This window comes from Arabidopsis lyrata (assembly GCF_000004255.2).
Source record: "Arabidopsis lyrata subsp. lyrata unplaced genomic scaffold ARALYscaffold_5, whole genome shotgun sequence".
NCBI lineage: Eukaryota > Viridiplantae > Streptophyta > Magnoliopsida > Brassicales > Brassicaceae > Arabidopsis > Arabidopsis lyrata.
In genome coordinates this window covers 17171284-17188636 of record NW_003302551.1, presented here as the reverse complement: position 1 = coordinate 17188636, position 17353 = coordinate 17171284, and the positions used below count along the sequence as shown (strand labels likewise).

The window sequence follows — 17353 nt, the reverse complement described above, 5'->3', positions numbered from 1 at the left end:
ACCTTTTTAATTGCTTTTTTTTTTTTCTTTCTAATACCGATATGTAAACATTTTACTTGAGGAAAAATAAAAAGAAATTTGTGAATTAAAATCTCATATAGAAAGAAAAAAAAATCTTAACAGGAGCAGGAGAATAATGTCTTGACTACAAATTAAATTTATAAAGCATTTGGAAATTTTTAAAATCATTGAAATTTATTTTGCTTGATGAATAAGGAAACAATTTAAGTTTTAAGAGATTCACTTCATAATTAGAATTTGACATTTCACAGTACTTTATACGTATTCCGCAAGACAAGAATTTGGTTCAAATATATATATATTGGTTCCCAAATTATCTCCCATAATACTAGAAACGAAAAGTTATAAGTGAGTTGAAATGTGTACGATGATGCTTCCTTGTATTTTCATATGAAGGATGATTAAGACCTTAGTTTTGAACATGAGGTTAGTTTGAAATCGAGAGATTAGCTCGTCCATAGATTTCTGCGAAACCCATTTTCATCATCATCATGTGCTTCAAAAAATGCGCATGAACCACAAAGTTGTTAAAGCTTTCTTTATGATGAGGTTGATGGCCACTTTATCTGACCTCACGATGAGTCTTTTCCATCACCGTCCAATCCACTCACTACACTATGCCCAACAACATCAGTGACATTACTTTCCAAACTACAAGGAACCACAACATAGTTTGATTGGAACGTGGAAGGTAATCTCATTGATGTGGAACCACACTATTCCACTTTCACATGTAAATTCTTACTTTCATGTGTAATTGTAAAGAAATACTCGGCACTTAAGTCGATCATAAGGAATTTAGTAGAGTAATAAATAGAGCAATATTATTAAGTCAAGGAGTAGAGACATAGATTTAATTATAGAAGTCGCAATTCAAAGTAGGCCCTCAAGTGACACTTCAAAATCTCTCCTCACCAAAGCTAGAAATTAGATACTACAAGTCACTTGGCTCCAACCGGTCTACATAAGATAAATCAAGCCTCTATTATTATCTTCTCTTTTTCCCCTCTTTGATACTTGGGGAAGAGAAAATCAAACTTAAACGTGAGGCTGGCTCCTGAAGGACCCGAGCGCCTTAATCGCACCAGCCCTCAACACAAACTGATGGTAGAAAGCCGCAATGGCTGCACCCGCAAACGGACCCACCCAGAATATCCACTGTTGTAATAATTAATAGGAAAACATTAACAAATTGTAACTTTGTCGATTGGTAATATTGAAGACAAAGAAGTAAATATTTGATATAGTAACGTACATGATGATCCCAAGCTTTGTCCTTGTTGTAGATGATTGCAGCTCCGAGACTTCTTGCAGGGTTAATGCCAGTGCCCGTGATTGGGATTGTAGCTAAGTGAACGATGAACACTGCAAATCCAATTGGTAAAGGAGCCAATACCTTCAATCACCACACCACCACCAACAACAACAAAATGAAATGTTACTATTCACGAGACAATAGTGTAGTACAACAAATATTCATATAGTAATGTTTGGGAGAAGTATACGTGGTTACAAATGAAGCTGGGACCATGTCCAAATAAGGACATGTGTGATGGAGAGAGACGTGAAAGACAAAAAGTTTAGACCATCGATGTGTTTTATGTCATTTTATTATAATAACGAATCTAGAAACTACACTCGCAATATATCCCTGATATGTCGTACGGTCTATTTTTCTTTCTTAATTCGATTCTAAATATGAATTTCGAATCTAGTAAGCTTTTTTTTTTTTTTTTTTTAATCTAGTAAGTTTTTTTTTTTGTCAACAAGCATACATTTTCTACGGCTAAAATCTTAATGATAAGTAGTGCGCCGTATAGGACACGGGTATTCTATTGTTTCCTTTAATGCGATGAGTTTCTAAATTATCTAACCATGACTCAATTTCTCTGTTTTGACATAATCATATCACATTCTATTAAAATAAATAATCAAAAGGGAAAAATAAAGGGCTTACCGGGACGTGAGAGTCACGCGCACTCCTCTTGGGGTCAGTGGCAGAGAAGACGGTGTAGACTAAGACGAATGTACCTATGATCTCGGCGGCAACACCGGTGCCGATGCTATAACCATCGGAGAGACCGTTTGTGCCGCCACCGTAGCGGTTGTAATAAGCAGACTGGAAGGACTTGACCAAAGCCACACCACAAATGGCACCGAGGCACTGAGCCACCATGTACATCACTGCTCTCAACAACGTTACTTTCCGAGCCAATAACAGCCCAAAAGTCACGGCCGGATTAATATGGCCACCTGTTTCATTAAAATAAGTTTAACCAAAACATTTATGTGAGCATTAAAACCAAACCAAACTACATTTAAATTTTATTACGAATGAGTGATCACATTGTTTCTTAAAAAAAAACTTAACTAATATTCTAACCGAACAAAAAACCGAAATTCATCAAAAAAATTATTTTTAGTATTATTGGAAAGTTTTTGGGGTCTAGTATTGGACTATTATACATATAAAGTTATAAACCAAGAAAATTAGAAAACCTATTCATATTCATGCTTTCTTTAATGTTATAACAAACCGAATTCATGTTTTGTTAGTCACTTCTGATTACATTTTCCAATCAAGATAGCAAAAAATCCTTATAAAAAAGGAAAATGAGCATTTTATTTTGTGGTAAATTAAGTATAGCAAGTTCTGTTTTGAGCTAACAACTTAACAAGTGTGACACTTAAGGAGCAAATAGATGAAAATAAGAAAAACCTACTATATCAAAAAGATAAAGAGAGAGAGAGAGAGAGCATACCAGAGATGCCGGCGGTGCAGTAGACGAGGATGAAGATCATGCCACCAAAGGCCCATGCGATGCCAAGGACGCCAACGCCTGCACACTGGTCAGGATTCAGGGCTTGATCGGTCTGGCTCTTGTAACCGATGACAGTCATAACGGTAACATAGAGGAAGAGGAGAGTGGCTATGAACTCAGCGATGAGAGCTCTGTAGAAAGACCATTTCCCAAGCTCAGTAGCGTCGAACAGAGGCTCAGGCGGTGGGTCTTGATAGTCTTTCCCGGAGAAAGATCTCTTATCCCCAACCACTTCCTTCGTCATTGTCTTCTTATTCTTCACCAAACTTAAGAGTATGTCTCAGTTATCTTAAAGATATATTCGAAAGTGAGAGAGCGAGAGAGAGAGAAATGAGAGAATTGATGTGGTGAGATGGTGAGTCGGTGAAGGGTATTTATGGGCAGATGTGACGAGGCTTTGGACTCTGTTTTACTTTACATTTTTTTGGTTGTTGTTAATGAAATGATCATTTTACATAGTTTTTTAAGGTTTTGAAATGATGGCAAGTTGGCAACCAACTGAGGTGATTAATTTTCTGTAGATTAGGCTGTTTTTTTTTCCATTATTTATAAGTTTTGGTATTTTGTGGACAGGACAAACAATGTTTTGGCTAATGCTTAAAGCTTTGGCTTTTATGATGAATATATTTTTAAGGGAAAGATTTCAAGTTATATTTGCTACAAAATACATGTGTAAATTGTAATTCATTAAGTTAAACAAATATTAGACGGGAACTCTTAGTGTGGTGGTTGCAATATTCAAGCTATCCCATTTATTACAATCATGGGCTCAAAGCCGACTTTTTGACAATGGGGTTAAAAAAATGTTGTAAAGAAGAAAATACGATAGAAAAGGCCAGCTTGAGAATCCAAATAATAATTCGACGAATAACATGTGTCCATCATTGCCCATTTTGAAAATCCAATAAGGTTTTGAGCTCTTGAAAATTTAGCGTTTCATACTGTGTTTTTTCCAATGATTTTAAATATTTTATATAAATAATATACCATTTGTTATTGATGTTTTTTCTCTTAAATTGATGGTTAAATGTATTAATCCATCATCTGTAGCTCCTTTGGTATACTACTATAAGACCTTCCAAAAGAGCACGTAAACTAATTTTCTTGCTCTGATCCCGATACATGGAATGATATGGGTCTAAGACCTTAATCCAAGATAAAATGTTTACTACTACAGGCATGGACAAAAATAAAATCTAGGTAAAAAATATTTGTGATGATTTGAAAAGTTTTTAACATAAGAATCTCATAATAGCTAGATAGTAGAGTCGGCACTGAGCAAACTAGATATGAATATTGGACTTTCCTAAGCCTATTCAAACTCCTCCATTAGTATGATATTATCCGCTTTGAGCCTACATGCACAAACCCGTACGGATATATTATTGGACTCCTTTCCAAAAGGTCTCATACTAATTGGAGTTGAACTTTACTTATATATTAGAATCTTCTTCTCTAAACTTCTGATGTGGGACGTTGGTTTGTACCCAACAATCTCCCTTTCAAACCAAGGACCACGAACATTGGGCCTCCTCTTCAGCGAAACCTTGGCCCCTAACTCGGCACCTTATTCGTGAAGTTCTTGAGGCACCTTCTTATCATGTCACATGTGAGGGCTTCTCCCACACCGAACTTTAGCCCACACCCCTAGGTCCACATTTTTCAACCTAGGCTCTGATACCATTTATTGGGTTTTCCAACCCCAATCCAACTCCCTGATTAGTATGATATTGTCCGCTTTGCGCCTACATGCTCATGCCCGCACGGATTTGTTATTGGACTTCTTCCCAAAAGACCTCTTGCTAATTGGAGTTGAACTTTATTTATATATTATAATCTTCTTTTCTAAACTTCCGATGTTGGACGTTGGTTTGTACCCAACAATGAATAAAGAGTAATGAGAGGCCACCAAATTTTTTCTACTTCCATTTTTAACGATTCATTTTAGAGTTTGGACTTTGGAGTTATCAATATAAGGTAGTATATGTTATTCATTGATAGTTGCACAACAAAAGGAACTAGTACCAAACCCTAAATAATACAGAGTTTTCCATTTAGCTGTTTCCAATAAAAGTTGTGTACTCTATAAATAGGTGGACCAAGTATTTGAGAGCTTCATGCCGACTATTTAGTTGATATATAGATAAACAGAGCTTCTAGAATCTAAAAAAATTGGGTATTCATTCAGATTAGCATGCCCTTTTCAACTTTTAGAATCTTCGTAACATATACTGATTTTATGTTGATCACTGGGTATATCTGAAGTGATAAACAAAAAAAAGACCAGTTTTTGATCTCAGAAGTTACATAAATTTTGGCTAAATATTTTATCTGCTTAGAAAAAGATGAATATGACAACACAAAAGTGATGGTAAATAACGAAGAAAATGAAACTTGACTTTTGCAGCTTTGCCTTGTTCTGTTTTTGTTTCTAATGTTTTTCTTCCTCTTGCCAAAAGATTTTGAAGTCTTGTAGTCATTTTTTTCCTACATTAATCCTTTTCACTATTAACTTTAACTTTTTTAATAGTGAACTTCTGTTTTTTTGCCGTCCACTTGGGACTAGGGCCGACTAGGGCTCGTCAGCACCACAACTAACTTAGTTCTTTGTTTATTTCTTTTGGATTGTTAAAACGAATTTGCTCCTAATTTATCAGTGTGGTAATCTGAATTATTCCTCTTTTACTAGGAAGTATATTTGAAAAGGTTTTTGATCTGTTCCCGTGAATGCCCCAGTTGCACACTTTATGTTTCACATCTTTTCTTTTGACGTTAAAATGTTAATCAGAAATGTAAATACAACTTTCTCCTCTTTGATTTTGGATTATTCAAATAATTCTTCTGTAAAGTAAATAAATATATGTGGTAGTTTGTCATTGTAGCAAATGAGTTGATTCCAAAACATAGAAATTGTAGACCACTCGATGGATCTCTGTGGCGTGTCTTTCTTATACCTTTAGTAGGCCAAACAGCAATGGTTTAAACATAAATTAGGAAAATTGTAATGATGTGACGAAAAAATAATATTTTTACTACTTTATCTTTTGTTTTAATTATTAGGAAATATAATTTTCTTTTGTAACACTATGTACTATGTCTATGTAGTAATGTTACCTCCACGATCACTTGGTTACACAATTTATTCCTCGCGATCAAAATTAAATGTTTTTTCTCGTGCAGTGGTGGTCTATTCTGACACCAATATAGGCTTGTTAGGAAAATGAGGAATACAAAGAAAATGTATAAACAAAAACTATAGAGCTTAGATGAAACAGAAAAGAAAAATACTACGTGGGCCGATACTGGGCCTAATAGTATTTAACCCAGCCCCTAACAACCAAGACAAAAGTGTTGGGTCTTGATTCCTGAGTGATTGTGTATTTGTGTTGATCGAATTGAGTGAAAGTGACGACGAGAAGAGAAGGTTTGATTTATTTTCTAAGAAAACATGATTTTTTTTTAATTACTAATCAAATATATAGTTTGACATTTTTTCAGATAATATTCAACGTATTACGCTAATTGTCGGATTTCATTCTATACATTGACACGAGTGACTATGTTCCACAACTCAAATTACGATTATATGCATAAGAATGGTATTTTGAATAGGACCTTTTGTCAACAAGTATGATGGATCAGTGTGAGATTTAGTCAGATCTTTACAGTGTCGTCGGAATATTAAATTGTGATTTAACAGGTTAATCTTGCATACGACTGTTATTTTGAATATATATATTTTTTAATCTTATTTAATTCCCTTAAAACATTCTAGGCTTTAATTCGGCAATGTAGTCGAACTAGGATCGGACCCGCGGTCCACCGCGGGAGAATATTGGTTTACAAACGTTGCGTTTAATATTGTGTGTGTTTTTTAGTAGAACGAATCGTGTAGTATACTTATAAATATTCATAATAACGAATTGTAGAGAAAATGTAAAATTGTTTATAAATATACCCATCGTATTAATTATGATTTACAAAATAGAATTTTGTGTTTTAAAATTCTAAAATTAGACGATTCATGAGAATTAAAGCAGTCAAAATAGGTCAAAAACCGCGGGTCGAGCCCACATCATCTCACTATGGGGCAGATTTGGGAAAATATATTAAATCCGCAAATAAGCGGGCCACATGGATTAATTCGCAGTGGGTCATAGGTTTAATCGGTTTTCATCCGCGGGTTGGCGGATCAGCCCGCATATTAGTATTTATTGATAAAATTATAATTTATTCAACATGTGGTAATTTAAACAAACTTTTAATAGTATTTTTATTTATTTATTTATTTTAGTAGTATTTTAAATTTTGGTTACTTTAAAATTATTTAAACAAAATCCATGGACAATCCCGCAAATCCACATACTATCGCGGGACGGGTTTGTATTTCATATATGCTACCCGCGGGTCGTGCGGACCGACTAACTACAAGTCAAAATATTTTTTGTCTATCGCAAAACAGACTTAACGGGACGAATCAACTCGCTTTGACAGTTCTAATGGGAATATTATTTAGTCATACAACAAAATGAAGTTTGGACATAGTAATAATAGAATATGTATCTTATTTGTTAGATGAGAGATTGAAAGATGAAGTATAATGATTAAAAATTAATTATTATTTTTCATGATTCACAAAATTTAATAAATACTTATCATCTTATTGAATAATTCTAAAATCATATTCAAGAAATCTTTATAAATTGAAAATTAAACTTCTTTGGTAAGCTATAGGTATGAAAATATCATAATTTCGATTTAATCTAATTAAATTAAAATTAGTTACATGGATTTCATATCTATTTAATTTACACAACCAAAATAAAAATATCTATTTAATTTACACGACTAAAATAAAAATATCAATTTAGTTTATAAAATAGATGAGTTATTTGTGATAAATTTTCTAGAAATCTTTAGAAGCAAATAAAATATCTTTCAATTAATGATAATTGGCTAAAATGAGCGAAATTAATGACAAAAACGTTGATTGTTATGAAATTAGTCCCAAAAATATATGAACAAATTTATTATACGTAATTAATGTATAATTTTGTTCGGAATATGCTTTTATTATTAGTTACCATAAGTACAATCAGATTTTATTTGATTTCCATAAATATTTGATTTTATTTCGATTTTTCATTATTAATTCGAATTTATATACCAAAAAAATTTCAAAGATCCGATTTCAGAAATTGGGTCAATTTTCCGATTTTAACCCGACCCATTTTCATTTGTACTTCTCTTTTAATAGTATAGAGATTTTCATTTGTACTTCTCTTTTAATAGTATAGAGATTCGCCTCAATTTTTTCATGCTTAGGGAACTCTCGGATTTTGACTTCTGCAGAATTATGTAAACATATGTAAAGTCTGCTTTGAACCCAAAAAAAATAGATGAAAAAGATATGTCTATTGTAAATATATGTAATGTGTTAGGCTAAGACCCAACTTCGACCATTGAACATATCCAGTAAGAAAATGACATAATTAAAAGACAAAAGAGAAAGAAAAAACAAATTGTTCGGTGAAATCATCAAAATCGTGAAGGAAAGAAGATATGTTGTCCAATCGAGTTGGTTATTTGTGCATCGACGATTATAAAAGCATCCTTATTTTGTCCAGTAGTTGGTTAAGTCCTCTTTATGGTCTGAAAATAACAATATGAGAACGAAACAAGTGTAAGTTTTTTGAAAAAATAAGCATTCGCTCGTTGCTATATAAATGCTCTGCAAATTTAATATGCTGAAAAAATAGTTTCAGTAATTATGAAAGAATAAGAAATGAGTGAGTTTTGATTTGAAAGAAGGTTGGTAAATTAAGAAACACTCTAACTTAAATTGGCATCATAGATGGGTGGATTTACATAAAAGCTAGTCTTTGTTTAGAAAAAGATAGTGGTTGTTACTCTATCTCTCATCTCCATTTAAGTTTACATTATTGCTTATATCATAAAACCACTGATTTAAACACGCCACTAACTCTAACTTGACCATAAAAGCTTTAAGAAACTAGAAACCTTTTCAATCTATGTTAGACTTGAATCAGCCAGTAATATTAATACATGTCAATGTCATTTTAGACATGTACTTAGCTTGTCGGCAAAAAAAAAATGTATTTAGCATTGTGTAGTTTCAATGGTAAGGAAACAATTTAATAATTAACAATTTATAACATTGGATTTTAACAAAAACAAAAAAAAAGAAAGAAAGAATTCTTTAGCTAAACAAATCAACTACAAAAAAAAAAAAGAAAAGAGAATCCTCACAAGAAAAATACAAAGAATTGAAAGAACAAAAGAAGGAGAGGAAGATTTAATGTAATACTCAACACCTAATGATTCTCTAATGTCTTCAAAATCATCTGCTCTTCCTCAACTTACTTTTCCTCTGTTTCAAGAGTTTTTGCCCATTCACACTAAAAATACAAAATACAAACACAATCAATTCTCATCTAACTTTTTAATCCCCCAATTGATTGTTCTCTTCATTCATTTCTTCTAAAGCTAAATCTTTTCTGCTCACTGACTCTTTCCTACTCCTGGCATATCTAATCACTTCAACGCATGGAAATCGACTCATCTTTTCTCGGTTTTAGTCTACGCCAATGTAGGCATTGTTCGGAATCAGTCCTTGCAGATCATTCTCTTCGGTTATGTAGCTACCATCACTGCATCTCTTGCTTCTCATTTCAGCCACTTTCTTGTGTGAGTTTGAGTGAAGAGCTGGAGTAAATGTTGGACTCGCAGCTGGACGGTACTCCGGGAAAAGCCTCCCTGATTTGTAGCGCACGCCGCACGCATTGCAAAGCGTCTTTGGACCCATTGGCCCAAGCCTCCATTGTGGAGTCTTGGTGACCTCACAGTGCATACATTTCCTTTGCTCTGAAGTATACGAATCGACGTTCTTTCCATTGACTTCAAGATCAATCCCGGACGAAGAAGAGGAAGAAGTAATCTTGGCCTTCTTCTTCTTCTTCTTATTGATCATCTTGTTGTGATCAGAGAGAAACTGTTTTGGAATTCTAATAATGAGGCGAGAGTCTCCCCCGCACACATTGTCTTTGACTCTATCTTTCTCCTGGACCGGTGGACGAGGGCGTTTTGTGCGTGGACGACCATGCTTTCCAGGGAGAACAAGAGAGGTTGTGTTGATGGTTTGGGACGAGGAGGAGCTGCTTTCGAGAACCGACACTGGACTTGAGCTCCTGAATTGGCTATGAGAAGATGATGAATCCGTGTTTGTCGAAAACGAATCTTCCTTCTTCTCAACCAAGGATTCCTCCACAAAGGTTGGTGGTCTTTCCACCTTAACAATGTCCTCAAACTGCAATTTCACCCCCAATAAAAGAAACATTGTTAGACAAATTCTACAGAAAAATAATTAAGCGCCAAAAAAAGGGTTTCATCTAACTATAAAAACAGAAACTTTTTGATATGGTAAAATCAGGCAAAAACAGAACTAAGAAAGTGCGTATGTTAGCATAAAACTAACCAAATAATGAGCGGGAAATTAACAAACTTGATCTAACTAAAAACCACCCAAAATGACACAGTTTTCATTTAGTATACTCATTAAACTTGTGGTTAAATATGTACACACTGGTAAAATCATACTAATTGGCTATAAGAAGAGGGCGTAGGTTAGCATAGAACTAACCGGAACATAGAGCTCAGGTGATGAGTCAGAGTTGGTGTTGGAAGAGAAGAGAGGATCAGAAGCGGCGGGCCACGTGTCGTGATGAGTGGTCCAGATTGTAGGAAAAGAGTCGGAGTCACCTATGCCGAAACCGACATCGATATCTCCACCGGGAAAGTCCATGAGATCATCCATGTTGTCAAAGAAGTTGCCACAATCAAGATCCTCCGGGAAGCTTTGTCCAATCATCTTTTACAATTATTGCAACTCTAGCTAGCTGGATATAAGAAAGAATAAATAATGAGAGATGGGCTAATGAAATAATTATATAGAGGAAAATGACAAGAGTTTGAACAGAGGAAGTTTCTGAAAAAGTTTTGAAAATTTGAACCAAATTTTGGAACCACCTTAAAATCAAAAATTTGAACATTCTTTGGCCCACCTTTTTTGATTTTTTTTTTTTTTTTTTGATAAGGCTTAGTAATAATAATGAGGACCATTCTATGTACAATTCAATCACAGTAGACTAAAGGGTTCTTAAAGTCAAAAGTCACCGTTAATTTAGCATTCTTGGTTTATCTATCTATCTTCTAGAATTCTTGTGTGAAAAGAAGAAGAAAACACAAAAAAATTCAGTTACAAAAAACATAGTGTTAAACAAAACCAAGTTCAGAACAATTAGTTACAAATAAATGCCTCCACCGACACTTCTTGAATTATGCAAAAACTCAATTTTGAACATCAAGATTCCTAAAAACCCATTATAATTTCAAGAATTCCCCAAGAAAAGCAAAACCAAAAATGAAGAATGAGAAGGAGGAAATCAAACCTCTGTTGTTCTTAGTGGTGTGCAGATCGTATGAGAGAGAGAGAGAGAAAAGAATCAAATTTGAGAATATAAGAAGAGAGAAGGAGAGAGAGAGAGATTGCTTAGAAAGGAAAAAAAAAAGGAGCAATGAGTGGGGAGAAGTGAAGAGTGATTGATTGGGAAAAAAATGAGTAATGGAGAGCAATGGGGTTTGCTTGCTTCTCTCTTATTATTATAAAGAGTTAGGTGTGAGAAACACTTCTTTTGCTAGCTGTATTTTACCATTCCTTACCCTGTCTTCATGTGGAAGTCTCTTTCTTTCTCTCTCTCTCTCTCTAAAATAAACATTTCATTAAAAAAAAAAAAATCATAATCTCACCTCCCTCATGTGGGTTCCATATCTCATTGAGACTTTACCAAAGATGATTTATTCACAAACCTTGCTTAGCTGTACAAAAGTTGTTTTTGTTTTGCAAAAAGCAATGGTTTAAGGAAACCTTATTAAAGAGAAAAATATTGTTTAAGTTAAAGTTACATACATATCTTCTCATCTATAATACTTTTATGTTTTCAACAAAGCTTATTTGTGTATTGTAAAGCAAGATTAAAAAAAATATCCGAAAAAATTGTCATTTAAGTAAAGAGAGGTGACGTAATTAGCAGAGTAAATAGGATTTTTACTTTTTAGATTAAAGTTAAGAAATTCTAGAATTGTTTAACGCGTATAATTCTAGTCATATATGGTTTCGCTCCTACCGTATATGCATAAGAAAGTCAATGAGATAATGGGAAGGTGAAATGGCACCAAGGAAATATACGACGTTTACGCGTACATGTAATTCCAATTTCTTTTTTTTGTTTGGTATCAATTCCAATATTTTATTGATATGGGATTTTTATAATTTTCTTCCCATTGTTTTTGCCTCTCTTTAGACTACGTGTTGCAAAGTAAAAGTATAGACTTTTTCCAAATACATGTTACCATTTTTTTTGTTAAACTACATAAAAGCCTATATTATTCACAGGCTTAAGGAAACATGACTCCACTCTGTACCTTCTTTTGTTTTACTACACACACAAAAAAAAAAAGCTTCTACGTTTTTTTTTATCAAAGTAATAAATACTAACTAGACTTCACGCCTTCACGGTTACAATAATATATTTTCTTATAGTTGTTATTTATTTTTTTTTTTGGTGAATATAGTTGTTATTTATTTAGTATATTACAATTCATTTGTCTCCATCAAGAGGAATAAAATTCTTTGTGAGTTTTAAACCAAATAAAAAGTTTTTCATGGAGTCTTTGCCCTCGGAAAAAATTTTCTTGCTTAAGTCGCAAAGAAAATTATATCCTTTATATCTAAACTCCGGCCTTAAAAATTTTCTAATAATATTTAACTTAATTACTAATTAAGTATATCAGTGAAGTTTTAACAAAATTTCAATTAGTTATGTTTTTAACTTAGTTTTCATTAGTTAGCTAAAAAGTCAGGCAATATATAGATGAACTAAAGTAATCCCTATAGTGAAGGGTTGATCATTTTCTTGTTAAGATATCTTGAAAATTAATAAAGTGGTAATAAAATGATCTAATCATTTTTTTCTGGTAGATATGCATCATAAGAATTTTTTTCTAAGTTTCCAGTCTTACTGAACAATGATGATATACCAAATCATAAAAATAAATGGATAAACTTGATTAGGTTAACAAAAAAAAATAATAATATAATAGATTATGGAGAACACTGTACGCAGTCACCAAAAATCGAAGACACAATGAATTCAAATCCAAAGAACTCCACATTTTTAGACATATCCAATGAGTTTTCCTTTGAGGTTATCTTCTATATCACCATTTTCTTAAGCTAACTTCAACAATACTCTTAGCTTCCTTACTTCAAGCATACTCTTTCCTAAAGAAATAGAAATTAAAAATAAAACAACATGATCGACCTATTTAATTTAATGCTGATTTTCTAAGGCTCTACTTTTTCACTTTCTTTCTTTTATTTTTCTTCCTTTTTAGTATATATTTTCAGTAACTAACTTGGACCTCACTCCATACACGATCACTTTCTTCTGAAAGAGTTCTCCCCATTACTCTCCAAATGACAAAAAGCTATATATATGTATATCAGTATATGTAGGTGCTATTTTTCTTAAAATTATAAACATATAAAGACATGTACTATGTATATATATTATAAACATAGAAAAAGTCATGTACTATGTGTCTATATACATATATTACATTCCGTCAATGGTTGTATGTTGAGATCACTTCATGTATTATAGCAAAATAAAGTACATTATTCTTTTTTATTTAATGTCATGCTTATTATGCTATGAAATTTTTTGAACCTCGGCCTATATATGGTTGGGACCAAAAATGTTCGTATAACTTCCGGCATAAAAAGAAAAGGCTTCTCTTATGTGTGTCGTCGATCATTAAACTTAAATTGATTAAGACATCTCAACAAATATTGATTAAAAGAGTAGATTTATGTAGGAAACCTTAGTTTCTCTAACCAAATAAATTTTAGGTCCAATAAAAGTAACTCAAGCGCATGTATGACATTGATCTAAATTGTTTACGAAACGCTAAATATGAGTTTGGTAAGACTTCTGCTTTAAACTGAACATATCTTTAAATCATATAAAAATAGAAAATATTAAATCCAAATTAATTGAAGAACTAAAACGTTAACTTTATATATATACTAGCTTAGTTTTACGCTTTGTATTAGAAAAAGGCTAAACTCCTCAAAAGATTTCTTTCCATGATCTCAACAAGTACATGACTAAATAAAGTTACACTTAAATGTGTCCACATATACAAATATAATAAATGAAAAAATTAAATTGCCACCACCTCTAAGGCTCTATCACAAGAGTAATACAAATCCGTGACACATAATTTATAGTTAATAGTAATAATGATACAGAAATGTTGGCGGGGTAGGGGGTGGTAGTAAATTATAAACATTTTTTTGGTACGGTTGACCGTATTGATAACGTATAATATACGATATGCGACCGTATGCGTATCTAGTCGGTGGAGGATTAGCATGTGCACATAGAAGAGGTGAGAGGGCGCGGGTGACTTGCGAGCAAGTAAGAGCCCATGTTTTCGTTAGGACCCACTCTTGTCTAAAATACGTGACAAGATACGATTTTATAAAAACTGTTTTACGTGTTATTTTGATTAATTTAAAACAAAGGAAGATTAAGTAGAAGATGCACAATTTGAAATAATTACATCATTCAACAATCACGTGGTTTTGCCTAGGGATCGGTACTCTTCTTTCTGACAAATGAATATTTCTAACTGGGACGAATGGGAATCGAACACGTGTCCAACAATCTCCACGTTAGATCATGTGACGGTGTGGGTCCTAGTAGTGTGCGAACTCTACTAGCTCTTGGGGATGGAAGGACTCACTTCGGCGTACGAATATATAAAAATCTCTAATCCAACAAGTCCTAGGATCAACGGATCGATTCAATTATTCACTAACTCTATAATAATCATCCACATGCACTGCTTATTTTTTTTTCATTATCTATCTATCCGATTTATATTTGTATATATTCATTTATTTGATATGATTTGGACTATTCATGAACCTCTGAGTTTTGGTGTATACTGTATAAAGCAGTTTGTCAGCAATTCTTCACATGGTATTTCAACTAAAGACACCAAATTATATACTTTTTTTTTTTGGTCTAAACCAAAATCATTATTATTTTTTAAAAAGTGGTTTAGGCTATCGTCCCTTCAATTTGGAATTACTAGCTTAAGAAGATAAAGACTCATGTCAAGTACTTTTAGTCAAAAAAATTTAGTCTTTGAAAATCATACTGATAAAGATAAAATTGGATTCGGCCGGATTCACTGTTATATATTATTTACTTTTGTTTATAATATATGATATGCGGATTTCAATTTTGGATGGTTGATACAACAACATTAACGTAAATCATTAGATCATTTAACTTACGTTCAAAACATGTTTGAATATATTCAAATTATTATGATTGTAGATAAAATAGTCGAAGATCTAATATGTGTTGATATTTCTGAGATTGCATCATACGAATACGATTACAACCAGTTTAGTCTTAAGAATATTTGGACTACAAGCCAAAAAAACGGAAAACAATTGATTTTTGGAAGAAAAAAATAAAAGTTTAAACATGTTGAATCGAACTCTCCACATGTTATTTCCCATGTAAATCGACATCAGCCAACTGAGCTAAATAAAATTTGGTAACATTAGTAGTTCATTACTCAAATAATCACTAATAATATTATCAGCGGCAGACAATTTACTGGATTGTTTTGAGTAAAAAATATTCAATGTTTTTACTTATGAAACATGATATATATATATATAGTTCGACGGTGATGGAATTTTTTCACCATTTTTTGTGATAGAGCTATTTTAACGTGATGTTAGTGACAACATTTCACCACATAATCGCAACTAGTGATAGCTTACCTGTCATCAAATTTTCATAGATTTCTTTCCTTTTGAGTTGGTGGAAGATGAAATTAGCCCAAACATATGTGGTCGTCTAGTAGTAAAGGAAGTTTTGGTGAAAGGTGAAACTTTCAGACCCGAGTTCGATTCTCCCTGAAAACAAAAAACACATTTGTTTGGGAAGTCTGTCAGTTGGGCTTTCGCCTAATTGGTTTATATGGTAGTCAGAAATGCAGACAGTCTGACTACTCCCTGTCATTAGTCGGAAAACATTACAAACTCGGGATATACATTGTGGTGGCCTTTCTGAGAGAAGTCCACTATAAAGCACTTCGGTGCGTTTCTACCGAGACTGACCGGATCAGCCGATAGGGTTTATAAAAAAAAAGAATAAAAATAAATATTTATGGCGCATAGCTTATTTTTTGATCTGTCATCCTAATATATGTTCTAGCTCGAGGTTTAGTTGTATCCATATATTTCGTTCATTAATATTTAGGTTTATTCGTATGCTTTGGAGCATTTAGGGAACATACATGATACATATATATGTATTATTTCTCTATGAAAGGTTGAGAGCACGTTTGAGAATGACACCAAATTTTTTGAGAAAAATATTAATTAATAAATTCAAAACCACTCGATTAAAAAAAAAAGAAAGAGCCTATGAGCGAACCCCGACGTGAGAATTAAGAAAATATAAATCGTTGACAACGCTTAATAGTGTTGAGTCGAGTGTCGAGATTCTTAAAATGGTACTTTGACGTTATATCACGTGCAAAACAAAGGAATCATGAAAATATGTGAATAAAACAAAAAACACAAACTCTTTAGCAATGTGGATTCTCGATCTGTTACCAATCTGATGAATGTAGCCAATTAGCCATGTAGGTAAATAGATAAGCGACCAAAACAGCAAACCAAAAGTAACACAAAATATATTTCCCTTTAACAACAAAAAAAAGCAAAAAAAAACCACTATATATTTCATATTCAAGTACGCAGCAATTTGATAAATGTAGGTATGGATAGAAAGTAGAAACACACGTACTCACCTTACCAACAATTCATTTTAAATATTTCATATTCGTTGTTTATTCGCCATCATCTCTCTATTCGCCATCACCTCTCTATTATCTTGTCATATAAAACGACATTCTTTGTAAAATAAAAATTAAACCTTAATACGACATTCTTTGTGAAACGGAGAGAGTATTAATATATTTAAAAGCATGAGAAATTGCAATAAATGATTTATGCTTTCCAAACAAGAGTTAAATTATATGGTCTGTTCGTCATGCCTGTGGGTAATGTATAGACTCACGGACCCAAAACATCCTAATCAAGTAATCATCAAAAAAAAAAGTATAAAATAAATGATTTTTAGTACATACAAAAAGTTGCTAAACACAATTCAATCTTGTGATTTTTTATTTTGACACTTGCAGTGTACAATTATGTATCCACCGGCGCTATTGGACGTGAAGGTTTGTCTTTGTGTTTTTCAACACGTAGTTAATATGTTCACATCTTATTTTATTTATATGCTCTATCTGGACTTCGTTTGATTCATTCGGAA

The 17353-nt window shown here is 32.9% G+C and overlaps 2 protein-coding genes across 3 annotated transcripts; both read right to left on the bottom strand.

Moving 5' to 3' along the window:
• Positions 1–818: 818 nt before the first annotated feature.
• On the bottom strand, positions 819–3450 carry LOC9312339 (probable aquaporin PIP2-5). Its single transcript, XM_021024812.1, has 4 exons — positions 2784–3450; positions 1979–2274; positions 1277–1417; positions 819–1179 (listed from the first exon to the last, which is right to left on the bottom strand). The coding sequence occupies exons 1-4, from the start codon at positions 3085–3087 to the stop codon at positions 1060–1062; spliced, it is 861 nt and encodes a 286-aa protein (XP_020880471.1). The 5' UTR covers positions 3088–3450; the 3' UTR covers positions 819–1059.
• A 5740-nt stretch (positions 3451–9190) lies between these two features.
• LOC9312338 (GATA transcription factor 8) lies at positions 9191–11591 on the bottom strand. Of its 2 annotated transcripts, none has more exons than XM_021025566.1 (3): positions 11312–11591; positions 10504–10759; positions 9191–10170 (listed from the first exon to the last, which is right to left on the bottom strand). In XM_021025566.1, exons 2-3 carry the CDS (start codon positions 10729–10731, stop codon positions 9439–9441), a joined length of 960 nt encoding a protein of 319 aa, XP_020881225.1. In that variant the 5' UTR covers positions 10732–10759; positions 11312–11591; the 3' UTR covers positions 9191–9438. The 2 variants fall into 2 exon arrangements, with proteins under 2 accessions (XP_020881225.1, XP_020881226.1); XM_021025567.1 differs by having other exon boundaries at positions 9194–10170; positions 10504–10755; positions 11312–11504.
• Positions 11592–17353: the final 5762 nt, after the last annotated feature.